We start from the raw sequence: 17475 nt of genomic DNA, 5'->3' as shown, positions 1-17475 counted from the left end.
CAAAACGCCCGTCGCGGTGGCTCAGTGGCTAGGGCGCTCGGCTACTGATCCGAAGTTCCGACCGCGGCGGCTGCGTTTTTATGGAGGCTAAACGCTAAGCCGCCCGTGTTCTTTGCGATGACAGTATACGTTAAAGATCCCCAGGTGGGCGAAATTATTCCGGAGCCACTACGGCACCTCTTTCTCCCTTTCTTCTTTCACTCCCTCCTTAATCCCTTCCCTTACGGCGCGGTTCAGGGGCCCAACGATATACGAGACAGATACTGCGCCATTTCCTTTCCCCGAAAACCAATTATTATTGTTATTAAAACGCCCGACACGACTTCCACCACGCCTGATGGCCCAGTGCCATGTGTCTTGGCAAGTGACTCATTTTCATTAATTTGTCGAGAGGCAGCGGCTGGGCTGGTTGAAGGCTGTAATACATGGAGCGCGACTGCCTGCGGTCATAGAGAGATATCCTCCAGCACTACAGACTGTAGCGAGCAAGGGACCTGCCGGCCGTGAAATATTCAATAATTTCCATCTAAAATGTCAATTTTTCTCGCAAACCAAGATCTCCACTACGGCACCTCTTTCTGCCTTTCTTCTTTCACTCCCTCCTTTATAACTTCCCTTACGGTGTGGTTCGGGTGTCCACCGAAATATGTGAGACAGTTACTGCGCCATTTCCTTTCCTCAAAAACCAATTCCTGTCGCAAACCAAAACCGCGGCGTCCCGGCGCGCGTCTGTGCGAAGACAGGACGCATGTCAGACGCGTCTTTTTTTGGTTGTTGTTTTTGGCGGGCCAATAGCACGCGAGCATGATCACGTGACTCGCCCACGTATGTAGACAGTCCACGAAGGGAGCAGAGAGCGAGCCGCTGCATACAGTTCAGTGGTGCGAGAGCCGGCTGTTCGTGAGCTCAGGCAAGGTGCGTATTGTTATTTTCTGCTTCGCAATATTTTCCCGTGCTTTTATTTCACATCCCTCTGAAGGAGATTTTTAAGTTCCTGGTGTGTTGAGGAATTTGGCAACCAGTTTTTTTTCCCAATTGTTTGAGTCTGTCGTTAGGCCTAATGACGGTTTTCACCCGAGGTGTACATGTACCATGTGATTATCATGCTCCTTTGCAATGCAATTTGGATCTCGATTTTTGCTCACTCACGATGTATTGCCTCTGTATTAGTAAATACAAACCGATTCCGCGCGTCGGAAGTTCTTTTCGAATGATTTATACGGGCGAAACGGGCTTCTGCATTTCCGGGAGCGTTGTAGAATGCGTTGAGACGCGACTTCGAAAAATCAATTGCACGAGAAAGTGGGTCAATAGCGGATGTTTCAGGAGAAGATATGACCTCCGATTATTGCGGAAATGCATTTTGTAGTTCGACAATCTTTCCCAAGTGTCGGAATTTTTGTTGATCTTGGTGCAGAATGCTTTCAGATCTGCTAAGACTGAGCGTTCGAAGAGTGCACGGAGGCCAAGCTTTGTTGTGGGCATGCTTGCTTAAACGTCGCATTTCTTCTCTGCGTTATCGAGTTGTTTTTAAACCTCGCTGACTGCTTATTGTCACGATGCAGTAACCGAGATGTGCATCTTGCCACTTACGTATAAATATCTTTCTGCGCGTATTAGCTGGGAGAAGTTACTAGAACGAACGCTTGTCAGAAAAAAAAATGAGCAGTCCATAAAGAATAGTAGTGCGGGAACGTAAGCTGTGTAAGGTTAAGCTGAATTAGATTCGAGTTCTGCTTAGCGTTACGCGGCTTTCAGACTAACGTTCGAGCAACGCGCCGGCATTTGCTGGCCTTGACAAAAAAAAAAAAAAGCCGTGGGCAGCTGTGAATAAGAACGCCCTGATGGCTGGCGTTTGGCAAAAATTGGGGATGTCTTATTGGAATACTTTGCTTAATTTCGTGCCCATTTATGATTTTGGACGACGAGCTCATCCGACTGCCACGAAAGAAGGGAACTGCGAGTCAGTTTAGCGTTTCCTGAAATTTATAGGCTTTCACAACTTTTTGCTATGTGTGATCTTGGTTGTTTTATGGTCGAAAGCTGCGTTGTGCGTCGACTACAAACCTGGATCGGGATCCGGTTTGGCGTTGTTGCGTTCGAACTACTACTGCGCACGCTATCTCCCCCTCGAACGCTGCGTGCCCTTGGCTGGTTGTGCCGTTCAGTTCGAGGTTTAACGCGATGGCGTTAAGGAGCTCGTTTCGCAAGAAAGTCGGCGTTGTGTCTTAAGAATTTTTTCCAATTATTTGTAGTTGATATTTGTCATTTCGACTTCTGTTCATTTTTTATTTCTTTCTATTGCATGTCTGTCAATTTCCTTTTATTTCTTATTGTTTTTATTTTTCATTCATTTTTTAAATGTTTTTTGGCTTTTTATTCTGTTTTATTTTGCTGATTCCATGAGTTTGAGTGTGACACGTTTCTGCGAACATCCCCGCTGGCGAGTCATGTGTCTATAAAGGTGTTGGCCTTAAAAAAAATCGCGTAGACACTGGGAATGGAACCATGGTCTCTCAGATCGCGAGGTGAGTACGCGCTACGAAGGCTCGTTGGTTCGAGGTGATTAGAAGACGGACTTAGTGAATGCGTTGGGATCTCTGACTTCGTGAAGTCTTTCTGTACTGATGCGCACATGAGTAATGAGTGTGCAAATTTTGAAACGGGACCCCATAAAAATCGCGTTCTGCTTTAAAATGCATTTCAATTTACTGCTGTGAGCTGTTTGAACGCAGCGCCATCTATGTTATAGAGATGAATTAAATGTGAATAGCTTGCACTGAGGCACGATAAGTGCTATAATGGCTGTGTTCGGTTTGGGGTTATGAAGTTCGGCGTTCCAAAGCGATTCAGGTTATTAGGGACGCCGTACTGGAGGGCTTCGGTAATTTCGCCGATCTGGGGTTCTTTAATGTGAACTGGCATCGCATAGGGGTTGTGGATTTAAATTTAGGGAACCAGCAGGCGAAATCATTGAAGACGTCAACTGGTCCGAACTCTGTGCCCAGTGGTAACATGACGGTGGTAACATGCCCCTGCGCGCGGCAGCTTGCGTGCAACACATCGCGACCTTTCTTGGCATTGCAGACGGGCAGGCAGCGGTGGCCGGACATGTGTGCGTCATGTTTTCTGCGGGTGGCAACCATTGCGATGTCGTTCTTCTCGCACCGTCCGAGCGCCTGTGATGTAGTACGCGTCCGTGTGCTCTTGTGTTCAACGAACGCGACACCAGCGGGGACGCAGGCCTCCATTACAGCCTTTGTCTTTAACTGCAAACTTCCTCCCTTCCCTGACAGCATGGTTGAGGTGTCCACTGATATGTGAGGAAGTTACTGCGCCTTTCCTCTGAAATCGCAACGGAGACGCACAACGGCCAATTCAGGGAGCAGCGTCACTCCTGCCCATTCGCGACCTCTTTGGGCGGCGGATGGGCTTTCTTCAGAGGACTGCTAGAGACGCCGAGCCATATGTTTCATGGGCAAGTCGTTGCGCCGAACGGGCGATGGCGTTCCGTGGACTCCCTGGCAGCGCTGTAACGCACTGTCGGGTTCCGCACTTAAAGCCGCCGCTTAAGCGTCCTGCAATGTTTTGTGCCACCTTGTTAAATTTGTTTCTATTTTGCAAGCCTGTAATCTTCAATGCAGTTGTACGTTATGCCTATGTAAGCCCGGAATGTCGCGTGTTTGCGCGTTCTACTTTGCTAGCGTAGACGCTCCTTGACATCCGATAGAGGGCTCTCCTGCCGAGTTATCCGTTACGCGATCACGTGATCACCGATTGCATCCACCCCGAGCTTTGCTGTTCGTGCAGCTTTGTCGTGAGACGCTGCCGCGCGCTTGAAACGCCTCTTGGACGCTATACGTAGCTGCGAGCTACGTGCAGCGTTCGTGGATTCCCGGCGTGTTTCATATGAGGCGAAAAGGAATATCTGCACAGGAACGCCCTCGTGTACTTGAGCTATCGGTGCACTGTTGAGAGCCACATCTTTTCGTGGCAATGAGGAGGAGCCGTCGAACCAGACACGTATAAAAGCGCAGTCTACTCCATCCCGTCGTAATTAATTGGCAGGAAGAATATCCGCCGAAACCATTAGCCTTGCAGTGCATTTCAGTGATTGCATGGATGCCTATACATTTTGGCTGGTGGAACAAAAATGTTTATTATAGAGCGACGGGTGACTGTCAGATCCTTGATGCGAAGAGTTCTGGTAGTACCAAGCGATTATAGATTTTAGTGTGTGACGTAGCAGTTGAGGTATACTCATTTGGGAAGGAATTAAACGCCCTCGTCAACGGCTTAGTCGCGTTGTACCTCTACCCGAACTAGCCGGAACGCAATGTCGCAGGTAGTGTCTAATATTTGCGATTGAAAATCAGCTAAGCCGTACACGGAAACCCATATTTCGGTCGGGCCTTATACCCAACCAGTTAGACACCCAGATAGTGCGCTTGAGCCGTGAATGCCACCATTTGAAGCACGATGCCACGTGAGGCAGCTTCGTTGCTGTTGTCCCTCTGCTGCTGTGTACTGTCGCGCTGCATCGAACGGAAGATCATGCCTTTTGAGATCCAAGTTTGTTTGTTTTGGTTTGATTTATGGGGTTTATTGTTCCAAAGCGACTCAGGCTATGAGGGCGCCGTAGTGGAGGGCTCCGGAAATTTCGACCACCTGGAGTTTTTTAACGTCCAACGACATCGCAAAGTACACAGGATTCTGGAATTTCCCCTCCATGAAAATTCGACCACCACGGTCGGGATCGAATCCGCGTCATTAGCCGAGCGCCATAAACACAGAGCCACCACGGCGGCTTAGGTGCAAGTTGTGTTATCCCCTGAAAGACATGAAAGCGCGTGTGTGCTGAACGTCAGCGCTCGTGTAGGGGTGCTATGCAGTCACCTCCCCATATATGGTCCCTTTGTCCTGCTTATATTTTAAAAGTGACGATTGTGTCTGTTCGCCGCCGCAGGGCTTCTGCTGCCCACTTTCCCGCTCTGGGAGTCGACGAGGCGAGGACATATACCTAAGCGGTCTCGCCCTTGAGCTGTCTTGTGTACAACACCACTACACCGAGTGGGCATCGCTGTAGCTCAGCGTTTTTTTTTTTTTTGCAGAGCCAGATGGACGAAAACAGTGGCGATAAAGCACCTCCGCCCGTCGGTCGCGCTCGCGGCCGTTCGCGCGACAGGGCACGGACCGTGGTCGTATTGCCCGGAGCACAGGTGGCACCTACGGTGCCTCAATTTCCTGCTGCCATGGCGCCGCTAGCGGCTTTGCCAAGGGAGCCTGGTGTTTTGAGGCCTGCGACGGTGACCTTGCCGTCGATGCCCACCCTCGACAGCGTGGCGGGCCTGTCGTCCTCCATCGACAGGATGGCCATCGGACAAGGGGCGCACCTCCAGCAGACGGCGGCGATGGCCCCTTCAGCTGTAGTGAGTTATCTTTTGTTTACGGCGACAGCTGTTAAAGGGCTGTTGCTTATGTTTTAGCCCTTGGTCTATGGGGTTTAATGTCCCAAAGCGACTGAGGCTATGAGCGCAGTGAAGGGCTCCGAAAAGTTTGACCACTTCGGGTTCTTTAACGTGCGCTGACATCGCACAGTACATGGGCCTCTAGAATTTCCTCTCCATGGAATTTCTACCGCCGCGGCCGGAATCGAATTGACATCTTTCGTGTCAGCAGCGCGCCATAATAAGCCACAGCGGGGCACCCCTGGGTTTTGCGTCGTAGTAGCAGTAATGCGCAAAGGAAAGATGGTTGCCACGGAAACCGTTTGAAGAGCGTCCGGCGAGCGTGGAATGTGCAGAGTATGGAGAGAGCGAAGGGGTGTGCAATCTGAAGCATTTCATTCTATAACGACACCTGTTAAATTCCCGTTACCTGGGTTTCGCGTCGTATACTGCTAGTAAAGAACTTCAAAGTGACGCTGCTCTGTAACTATACGCGTATGCATGTCGCTCTGAAATTCTAGCGCATTAATCTAATGGCGGGGAGCTGCTTCAACTGGAAACGAAGCTTTTCTACGCTAAGATAGAGACGTGGAGCGCAGGTGTCGCCTTTGCCGTCTGTGGCAAAATGAGGATACTCGGTACTGTTTATAGTCGCAGAGCTCCGAGGCTGTGCCACACAGTCGTTCACATTCAAAATGTGATCACGGCAACCCGCCGCGGTGGCTCAGTAGTTAAGGCGCTCGTCTACTGAGCCGGAGTTCCCGTGTTCAAAACCGACCGCAGGGGCCGTGTTTCGATAGCGGCGAAACGCAAACGGCGCCCGTGTGCTATGCGATGTCAGTGCAGATTAACGATCCCCAGTTTTCCGAAAATTTTCCGGGGTTCACTACAGGACCTCTTTCTTATTTCACTCTCTCCTTTATCTCTTCCCTTATGGCATGGTTCGGGTGTCCACCGAGATATGTGAGACAGGTACTGTGTAATCTTCTTTCCTGAAAAACATATTTTTTTCATTTTCACACGGTCAGATCGAGTGGCAAGAAGGATAAAACACCGTTTTATATTAACGCGACAGCGGTAAGGAGTTAGTGTCGCAGAAAAGCCGTTATCGTCGGCGTCTTTGGCCGTGAGCGAAAAATGGCGCATCTCGGTGGACACCTGAGCCGCGCTGTAAGGGAAGGGATTTTAACGGGACAGCAATAAGGATTGATTGATTTATGGATTGGTGGATTCACTGAATAATTAATTGATGGATTGATTGACTGGTTGATTGATCGATCGGTTGATTTTTCTTTCCCCACGGCATGATTCGGGTGTCCAGCGAGAAATGTGAGACAGGCTTCATTTCCTTTCCTTGAGAGCAATTGTTCATTTCATTTTCCTTCCCTTACAGCCCGGTTCCACCGAGATATGTGAGACAGGCGTCCTTTCCTTAAATTGTCCAACTGGCCGCGCAGGCGATGGCGTTCCGTGTACTCCTCAGTAACGCTGCGCTGCGACACACGCAGTCGCGTCTCACTCTTAAAGGGAGTATGCAATCAATTAGTCTTAAGCAGTAAAAAGATCCTGTGCATATAGCACTAGGGCATGCTAGTCATCCATTTGATACATCAGCCAGGTACTGGGGTGAAGGGGGAGGGACGGCAAAGAAAGGAGGTTTGTAGGGCTGCTCGCCGCTGAAAGAGACAGTGCCTAATAATGCATAATAAAGATGCATGTATAGTACCCCACATCAGGAATATATTGGGGACGCCGTGGTTGAGGAATGCGGGTTCACCGGGGTTCTTTAATGCGTGCCGACATCGCACAGCCGGCTTTTTTTTTTTGGACTTTGCCTCCATCCGAATGGGCCCCCTCGGCTGGGATTCTGTCCGTCAACTTGGGCTCAGCAGCCAAAAGTATATGAATTGTAAATTTTGGTGTTTAATTAACGTCTCGAAGCAACATGTAGGCTATGGGGGATGCCGTAGTGAAGTGCAACGGATTAATTTCAACCACCTGGGACTCTTTAATGTGCGTTGACATCGCATAGCTCACAGGCGCCTTTTGCGTTTCACCTCCGTCAAAACGCGGCCGCCCTGCTTCTGATTGAACGTTGGTCTTCCAGCTTGGCAGGAGAGTGTCCCAACCACTAAGCCGCCGCGGCGGGTCTATTTCTAGGCTTACAGACCATCTGTAATGGGCAGCGTGTTGTACAATACACTCACGTGCATTAACGTTTCTGGTGTGGAATGAACTTATAAAGTACAGCAACACGTCTCATACTTTTCAATCTCTGATTAACGCACATGTGTAGAGCATTTAGCCCTTGACTGACTCTGAAGTGCCAGTCTTCTTCCCACCACCCACTGCGTGAACTACTGGCTGCTTTTCATACATAATGCTTTGAGCGGTGTTGATGTAGCCTTGTGACTCCTGTACTTAGTGATGTTAGTCCAATATGGTCAGGGTGGGGGTTAAAAAAGCAAAGCATCTAAATGACTGCACTCAATCGTATCCACAACTGCTCTTGATGAATATACTCAGGTCACTACCACGCTCCGATTCGTCTCTGAGCAGCATCCGCTTCCGGACACCAAGCACTGATTCTCATTCAAGGTGAGTGCATATGATTTATGGATCCAAAAGTAATAAAAAAATAGTGTCTTTCTTGGCCATGTTTCAGGCCATGTTTCAGGTATAATTGACCCCAGAGGTGGTATGCACTGTAATCTCTGCTTGTAGCAGTATGGTGATTATGTTAAAAGAAACCTGCTTTGTTCGCAGATTCAAAGACATATTTTAATCCAGCGGTAAGGGTGAGTCCTTTGTTCTTTAGGAAAAGCATCAAATACTTAATGTGGCGCACATTTACACAACTGCATGCCCAATCAAAAATCCAAGCAAAGAGCACTTAAATGTTAAAGTTGCAGTGACCTTCCAACAACCATGCTTTTAAAGCTTGCTTTTAATTCTTGTGAAGAGGGTTCTAGTTTTCACATTAGGTACCTGCTGTATGTATGAATGGTATTGATTTCTCTTTCATCACAGTGTGCCAGCATTATTTAATTGCATGATTCTCTTGGGCAAGCATCGTCGTTCTCAAGAACTTTGAGAAATAAGTTGTAGAAGTGACCATTCAGTTAAATCTAATCGCCATTTGCTTAAACGTTGTTCTGGCCATTACCACAGCTAGACTCTCTGACAAGAAAGTGCAGGCAAGAAACAGGTGTGCAGAGAATGTTTTTTGGCCACATCTCCCATTTCTAGATTCAGGCATCCAGCAATGTCTGGAAGTACAGTGTGTATGGAACTGGCGATAAGATTCTGATAGCAGCTTTTGTACAGGTTTTGCAGTAAAAGAAATTTGAAATTTTAGCAAAAGTTTTTAGGTTTTCTATCAGAGAAAATGGCATTTTATAGCAGAAAAAAATGGTTCGCACCAAAATTTCAGTTCTTGCAGGACATAAAAAAGGGGATTGATAAACTTCAGGTTTATTTGGCAAGTTCAGTGTTCACTGTGACCATAGTAAAGCAAAAAAATGAAAAACCCTATTCCCAACTGCTCTCGTTAAAATGCTATTTCCTAATAAAAAAGGATAGCCAGAAATAAACAAATGGAAAAACGATTTTGCTGAAGACTGTGTAATTTTTATTAATTGTGAACAATAACAAAATGTGAAAAAATCAACACAACACGCTGGCGAAGTTTGGCGCAGAAGTTCCTCCACTGCAAGTAACATGATAGTGGCACCTTGAATATTCCAATACTTGTCATGAGTTTTCTGTCAGCGGAAGCAGACAGCTCCATTGGCTCCAAGGCAATGTCAACACAATGTACCACTCAAAACTTCGCTTGATATTCTCTACGTGGTCACATTGTCGGGGATATGACATCAGCAATCATATCGCATTAGGTTTCTACTATACTGAATCTCATGTAAACCAGAGCATATGGACTAGAAAGGTGTATTTTCCTAATGTAACAGACAGGCCATGTTGTAATCAGTAGCCATGCAGGATGAAGTGCCAGTGCCTTTTGTGAGATACTATATGCAAACAGCAATTCACTGCCGTAATGCGATATTATTAGCATACCGTAAATTATGGTGTACAACCTGCATGCTAGACGTTTAAAAGTTATTTGGGGCTTTGTGGACACTATGCGATTCTATATACAAGGTGCGATCATAAGAAAAAATATTTTTGCAGCGAAAATTGAGCCCTGCAGACTATACCCAGGGTGTGTGTGGACTGTATACCAGAGATTACTAAATTCATTCAACACACCGATCTCGATTCAAAATAGTGAAAGCATCGATTAAAGACTGTTGCATGAGTTTGTGTACATGGTGGTGCAGCTGCGCTAGCTAACAAATCTGCGCCAATATTTTTGTTGCAATCAATATTTAAGTTTCACCATGGTGGAGCAATTGGAGGGAGAGTAATTGGAAGGCTAACTTTGCCGGTAGCTAACAACTCAGCTACGGTGAATCATACGCCCCATTAAATTCGGGGAGCCAGAACTAGTGAGGCTGGGCATTACTGAAAGAGCTTCAGAACAGTGAGCCTGTTTTACACAGTTGGGTCCATAGGGCTTCCTAGGCATCACCAAAATTGCTGCGCTTCACTGATACCTACAAAGATGAGAAGTGTGTACAAAGCAGGGTGCATAATACCACGACACAAAGTCAGCTAATTGAATTTTCAGTTTATTGATAGCTACTGAAAACACCGTATGGGATAGGCCAGAAAAACAAGCAGTTGTGTGAGTACCTCCAAAAATGTCTCAGCACTTCATTTGTGTCTCTTGCCATTTCTTATGTCTCGTCCCTTTTCCTATTGCCATGCGCCAACCAGCCCAACTTAGCGCTTCGCTGAACTTCCAGAATTCAATGAGAAACTGCTACTGATGGCAGTTAGGAGCTCACGATGCTGGCCTGATTTTTTTCAGGTTCCCAGTGAGCAGGTGCTTCTCAGAAGACCACACGCGCTCTGGGAAAGCTTCACCTTCCAGGAGTTAGAACACAACGAGAACTGCAACATATTATTATAGCTACCTGTTAAAAGTTCTTGTTGAAGTTAAGTTTAAAGTCTTGTTCCAGTTACAAGTTAGTTAATTTAAAGTTCTTTATTAAGTAGCGTGGTTCTTTAACAAGATGGCAAAGTATGCCTGAACAGCTGTGTGCATGTAACAGCTTCTGAGAATAGAACACAGCAATAACTGCAACACATTTAACGTAGCTAGCTGTTAAAGTTCTAATGAAATAACGTTTTTTTCCAGTTAAAAGTTAGTTTTAGGCTGTTGTTGAAATAGCGTTGTTCTTTAACAAGATGGCAAAGTGTGCCTCCTTTGTTGTGTACCTAATAAAACAAAACTTCACTTTATCTCAAGAAAATTGCCCTGCAGACTCCGAAACCCAGCTTGTGCCAGCAGCACCAACACAAAGAACTGAACATCGCATAATCAATCCCTCGCGAAGTGAATTTTACAAGAAACTTGTGCGGGGAATGCAAAATGAGAGGAACACAATTTTCACATCTCACCTTACTGAATAAAGAACACAGAATGGCTTCAGAAAGCTTTAAAGGAAGCGTGAAATTTTTTACCCATTCGTTAAGCGGAAACTACCTACTTAACCATGTAAATTTGTTAAAAAGGCCAAAACAAACCTCTCTGTACAATTGCATAATGAGGTAAATCAAGAACATGAACTGAAATTAGGCGTTTCCAGAGATTTACTGTTAGCTATCAACTAGAACAAGCAAGTTGCCTGGCAGAGCTTTGCGAGTCACTTTGTTTGCCATCTCGTTTTCATAATGAACTGAAATTACACGTTTCCAGAGATTTACTATTAGATGTCAACTAGAACTTGCAAGTTGCCTGGCAGAGCTTTGCGAGTCGCTTTGTTTGCCATCTCGTTTTCATAATGGCAGTGTGCTGGGGATATCTAATGTCAAAGGAGATTGGCTGATGGTTAGTTTTCCTAAACAGACTTGAGAGATTTTTGTAGGACTGGTTTCAAGCCTGTGAATGTCACCCATCGCCCATCTATTCGTCACAACATTTATTATAAAGATATTTTCTTTGATGCCGTGCAGCTCTGCCACTGTGGAGACTGTTGTCCATTGAAGGTGATAGGAGAGAATTTGCCCTGCAGAAGTGGCACACAGAAACCAAAGGAGGAGCTGTGGTTTCAACATTTTTAGAGTGAATAAAGTTTATTCTCGCTCTCCTTTGAACATGAACCATGGGTGAAGATTTTGCTCTCTTGCGAGAATTTTGAATTATTTAGGTCAGAGCTGCTTGCAGTAGCACAGCCTGTGGCACACGGTTCTTTGCAATGATGCGGGACATAAATCACATGATCGCTTTTGCAAGTGCGTGTAATAAATCATTTGCACTAGCAAATGCAGGTATAAATGCGTGCAGGCATAAACTGATCTTCCAAGCGCAACAGCTGTTGCAGTAATATGAGGCTAACATGGTTTTCCTACTGATGTTGGCTTCAGCTGTTGTAACAGCACATTGCCAGGCATCTTTTTCCTGAGTACCGTAGAATACAGTATCTGAGCAATAATATCACCCCCCCCCCACCCCCCCGCAAAGATGAAAATTTTCTTTAGCTGCATAATATGTTTCAGATGGAAAATGTCTTTGCGCAGGCGTGAAACAAAAGCTGCTGAAAATGTACAGTGGGAGTCATAAAGGCATGAAAAAACCATGGTAAATCTCAATTTCGGATGAAGTAAGTGCTAGGATGTACAACAAAAAATGCAGCACTACCTAAGGATCGCAAGCGGCATTGCCTGTTGATATTTTGGCACCACCGTAATTCTGATTCAGAGTTGTCAGATTGGAACCAGATGCGATCACTACCTGTGAGTAAACACAATTGATGGCTAGCCATGACACTGCCTGCACTTCCTCGTACAGTCTTCAAGTTCTCGGGAAGTTCCGCTTTAAAAAGTCCATCCCTAATCAACAGGGGCTTTTGCATGTAAATGGTCACTTTTAGAGTACTTGCAATTGAGTTGAACAAAATGGCAATATGACCTTTCAGACATTTGTTCCATTGACAATGGGTCAAGCTATGAGGTGGGGGTCAATACGCGCACTGCCATATTTACCTGATTTTGACACGCACTTCTTCGTGCTCGAAAATTGAGCCGTGAAACAAATGCGCGTTAGAATCGGATGCAAAACCGAAACCAAGCTATGAACCGTCCCATCACAATGTGCTGATTGCACTTTTCTCCGCTAGTAGTTATAATTCTGGAGACAATAGAGACCTTTAATATAGCGCATGAGCGCTTACGTACGTTATACGCAAGCATTTAGCAGGAGGTTACAGCAGAAGTCGCATGAGCACACTTTTAGTTTATCATATGCCTACAAGAATGCAACGATAGCACAGGCAGCAGTGGCGCCATTTGGTGTTGAGTTCTGGAAATAATTTGTGACAAATTTTTCACACTTAGCCAAGGTTATCCAAGTCGTATAGCGTAGACAGCCAGTTCCATGGCCTGTACAGTCGAGCCACGGCCTAATTTTTTTTAGGTTACTGAACCGAGAAAGGTTTTTAATAACATCATACTGATTTTTTTCGAACCTTTCTGCCTACCACCGTAACGACTACACTTGGCAAGGCTATGACCACTATGATTACCTGGGCGTAAAAGTCCAAATCAAGGCAATCCACAGGCGGCGGTCGCAGAATCGAAAACAGGTTAAGTTTATCCCTCATTCGTTCTACTGTCAGTGATAGGAGGAAAAGCGAATATCACGCGTACCATTTAAAGTCAATGAATATGCCTAAAAACCGAATAGCATTGACGAATTCTCTCCAAAGCGGGGGATGTGGGCGATGCGAATTTTAGAAGCTATTTTTCTTAGCGCAAGCAGCAGCACGCACGCTAAATTTGAAAAACAGCGTACGTAATGCGAACGTAAAAGCTCAATTTGAAATATCGTTTGGCGCATGCACAGTACGAAGAACACTATTTTATAGACCTCCTGCATGTTTGAAAACAAACGACGTGGCGCTGTACTCGCTAGCGGGCTCGTGGTATGCAAAAGATCGGGGAGTGGCGTTGCGTATAGGTGTTGAGCGCGGGTTTTCAAGGGTGGTAGGCGCGTTTCCAGTTTCTGCGAATCACAGCAATGGTTGATGCTTCCAACTTAGTAAGTTGTCGAAGTACACGAGCTCGCGTTGTCCACGTGCGGCCTATAAAGAGAAATAGTTTGCCACTGTGTATTGTATATATGGTTAGTAGTAAACATGTAGAAAGCGTTCCTGCCGTTTATTTATGCGCTAGGCATTGAATAAAACAAGTTTTGACACTCTGCACTAGCCGGAATGATTTTACTTCGGGACAGTAGTGAGGGGAAGTGCTGGCGTTGTTTCGTCGGAGCAGACATGCGCTTATCGTCTGCTGACATACGTACGTGTCGCGCTGCGCGAAAAGTGGGGACAGCGTCGTGTCCCCGATCTCCCGTCTCGCTTAGCGCTGTTTTCAGCCGCATGACCACGCACCAGCCAGGCTGACTTGTCCTCTTGTTAAGCAGGTCGATTTGGTGAAAATTCTTGATTTCTAGAATTATTTTCTTTCCTAGCCCTGAAGTCTAGTTTCGTGACGAAAAATTATAGCAAAATATTGAGTACAAATTTATAATACGCTTTTTAGAAGTGTGGTCGTCAAAAATTGTGAGGTAATTTCTTTGATTTCAGTGCCGCATTTTGACCAAAGCGAAAGCGAAGATGCCATAAACGAGGGAATATACTTTAAGGTTCGTTTTCTTTTAACCTCCCTGCGTTTCCTTTTCATTCTCTCTCTCTCTTCTGACCTCTCACATTTTCTGCGACTGGATCACAGTGCACCTTCGTAATTCGCATGAAAATCAAATGATTCCATTTGTCGCAAACTATTCCTGAGACGTTGAGGAGCGTAATAAATCTCTCGATTTTTTTCCCTACACGTGCAGTATTGTGTTAGTTATTTTTTGTAAGAAACGTTTTCATGTAACTATGCATGCATAAGTACTGATCATATAGAAAAAGAACTAATCGCGTCATCATACAGAACAGGGCTTTATGCACATGCTGGCATAAAAACCTGCGCACTATCTACTCAATTATTTGAGACCTAGCTTGGGGAGACTTGACGACGGTGTTAATTATAATTACCCAGAACTGCACCAGGTATAACTATAAATAAAAGGAATGACTGAAACTAGGGTAGGAATTTCATATTTGCACCAAGTTTAGTTACATATCGCATGCATGAATAACGAAAACATTTTTCATGCCGCGTCCCCTCTCAATCTCGCCACGTGTCTGTTAGTAGCACGCCTGCGGCTGCTTCTTTCCAAACAAGCTTCTGATCATGTATTACCTCATGAAACATGCATGATGCAATGAAAAAGCATATGGCGTTTAGCACACCACTTAAGGTACGTTATTCTAAGCACACCAACGCGACCGCGCAAGATTGACACAACTTACCAGACTTCTTTCTACTCGAATGAAATAATTACGTCGTCATATCAAGAAACAGTTTCAAGTAACTATTAAATGTCACAAAACGCGCCATTTAACCATGGTGTGCTATTAACAAAAAACGCATTCCTTGGGGGCGAGTGAACCTGTCGGCGCCCCGTGCACTCTGGCTCAAGGTGATAATAGGTACGTGTGCAGCTGCATATGTCTTTTTTTTTCCTTGGGCAATTATCAGCCTACTATCCTGAAGTTCAGGTGAATGAACGCAGTAACTTGCATGCTATTAAGTGCATTGAGTGGCAGTGCCTATCGACTCCCAGACTTCGCGCTTTACTACCGTGGCCCAATGCCTGTTAGCCAGTTTCCGAATGCGGCATTTATGCGCGAGACACCTATCGAGGCTAATTTAATATTTTTTATGCTACTACGCGGATCCAGCAGTGACGCAGCTGGTCAATACATGCTGCTTCTGCAGTGCACAGGCTTGAAGCAGCCGCCGGTAGCTGCGGCAGCTGCGGTAGGCACGGGCAAGCGGAACCTGTTTTGCCTACCATGCGAAAGTCGCTGCTAACATCAGCGCCACCGCATCTTCGTGACGTCGCGGGGTGAAGGAGGTCCATACACCCCCGCGAGGCAACACCTCCTCTCCCTCTACCCCAGCGGAGCACATCTGGTGGAGCGAGTGGTGACGGCGGCGCCATCTGTTGGAGTGCGGCGTTGCTAGCCAACGGCGGCTCAAGGTCGTGCGTCGGCCACGGGCATATGGCTGAAGTGCGCGACGAGCCGAAATGGCTCGCTGGCTGGCGTAGTAAAGCTTTCACTTTAAAATAAAAGCAAACATGAAACGTGGAAGGAGTTGATTTGTTCAACAACATGGTTGGCATGGTCAAGCATGCTTGAATATGCTGCCTTTGATAACATATGGAGGAGCCTATTGCAAATGATGTCCCCTGAATGACGATTAACACAGCTTTATTTGCGAATATGCTCATTAGGCCTTTTTCTATTTTCGGTAGTAGAGGTGCAGCAAACTGACCCTCGGCAAGAGCCTTGTTGTGTGCGCACAGCTTAGGCGGATGACGGCACACCACCGCCAGTTACGTCTTCGATACACACCTTTCTGGGCTTCCAAAACCGCGTTGTTGCCCTCTTCTGAAATGGCGCTGTCACAGAAGGGGCGGTATCTTTTAATTCACTTATGCTTATATAAAACTGATCTGTCAGTGTTTCTTTAAACATAGTATGTCGATGTAGCCACTATGTGTCTATGGAAGAGTACGAGTACGAGCACGCTGTTTCAGTTGCAGTTTCTTCTAGTTGTGCAACCCCCTCGCACTGCACTTGCGGGGGCATGCGTGCTGCTTGTTCTATCTTATTTTTTCCCAGCTCAAGGTCACCCCTACTACTGCCAAAGGCTTGAGCTGCTTTTGTGTACTCGTAAATTTTTCCTACTTCAAGATGGCGGTCACACAGTGTCAAAGTGTGGGTGCCCACGTGACTCCTTTTTTGTGTGTGAACTACTTGGTGCGTTTTTGGTGTGTGTGTGTTTTGGACACCGAGTGCTTCGTCCGCTAATGACCTAAGCCTTTAAGAAGGGGCCGAACGGGCTCAAGCTTCTGCGCGCTCTGCGGAAAGCCGCCGCCAAGCACTCCCAGGATCCCGAGCCGCCGCACCGCATCCTTGAACTCACCAGTTGCCTCAGAAGGACCGTCGCCTTCGGGGGCCACCCAGCCTGCGTCTTTGTGGACTGCCGCCGCGCTCCCCGGTCAACTGTATGTTCGCTCCCCTTCTTAACTTTCTTTGCAACTGTCGCTAATTGGACTCACTCCTTCGTCCTCATCTTTGAAAACAATCTCTTATTGAAATGTATAACTTCATTCAGTGGATTTAATGCGATGTGTTTCCACAGTCCGTGGTAATTGTTTTGCAAAATTTCCATTCCTCTCCTGTAAAAGCTGTCGTATGGCTAGTATCGATTCTATAAACGTTGTTTTGTTGTTGTTACCTCTTAACACGCCTCTGTCTCATTCACTGCGTTTGCTTACCGGCTAAGCCGGGCATCGAACGGCCACCCCCTTATTGTCATGATTCGGTGATGACCTCGCGTGATCACCGAACCCGTGACAAGCACATACACACAAAGGTAAACTGACCGACTTTATGATGAGCGCCGAAGAAAATGATATTTAAAGCTTTGCACATGAGCATAGTCGCAGCCTCTTCTCTCAGGTCATCGCTACCGCGACGGTTTAGCAGCAATTCCATCACTGATCGTCTACATGCAGTTCACTTGATGCCCCACCTTCTTTGATAAAGATACTCCGAAAAGGGCTCTCAATAAAGTTGCAGTATGCATGGGATGTTAAAGGACGCCGCTTCACGAATATCCTAAGTTCAGCAAAAATTCTTATATCTGTAGTCAAAATTTGAATGTCAGCGTCATCGTGCCTTTCCCTCTCCTCTAGTCAGATACAGGTCAAGAAGGTAGCAGCAAGCGTCCCGCAAAGGAGGCTCTCCAGCCAATGCTGTCTTCCGGTTCTCATGACATC

At 46.3% G+C, this 17475-nt stretch overlaps 1 protein-coding gene across 1 annotated transcript; it reads left to right on the top strand.

Moving 5' to 3' along the window:
* Positions 1–837: 837 nt before the first annotated feature.
* Positions 838–10674, top strand: LOC144100417 (uncharacterized). The gene is made up of 4 exons (XM_077633378.1): positions 838–915; positions 5112–5429; positions 7974–8045; positions 10381–10674. Exons 2-3 carry the CDS (start codon positions 5118–5120, stop codon positions 8031–8033), a joined length of 372 nt encoding a protein of 123 aa, XP_077489504.1. The 5' UTR covers positions 838–915; positions 5112–5117; the 3' UTR covers positions 8034–8045; positions 10381–10674.
* The last annotated feature ends 6801 nt before the right edge of the window (positions 10675–17475 follow it).

This window comes from Amblyomma americanum, chromosome 1 (genome assembly GCF_052857255.1).
Source record: "Amblyomma americanum isolate KBUSLIRL-KWMA chromosome 1, ASM5285725v1, whole genome shotgun sequence".
Lineage (NCBI taxonomy): Eukaryota > Metazoa > Arthropoda > Arachnida > Ixodida > Ixodidae > Amblyomma > Amblyomma americanum.
This window is presented reverse-complemented; position numbering and strand designations above follow the sequence as displayed.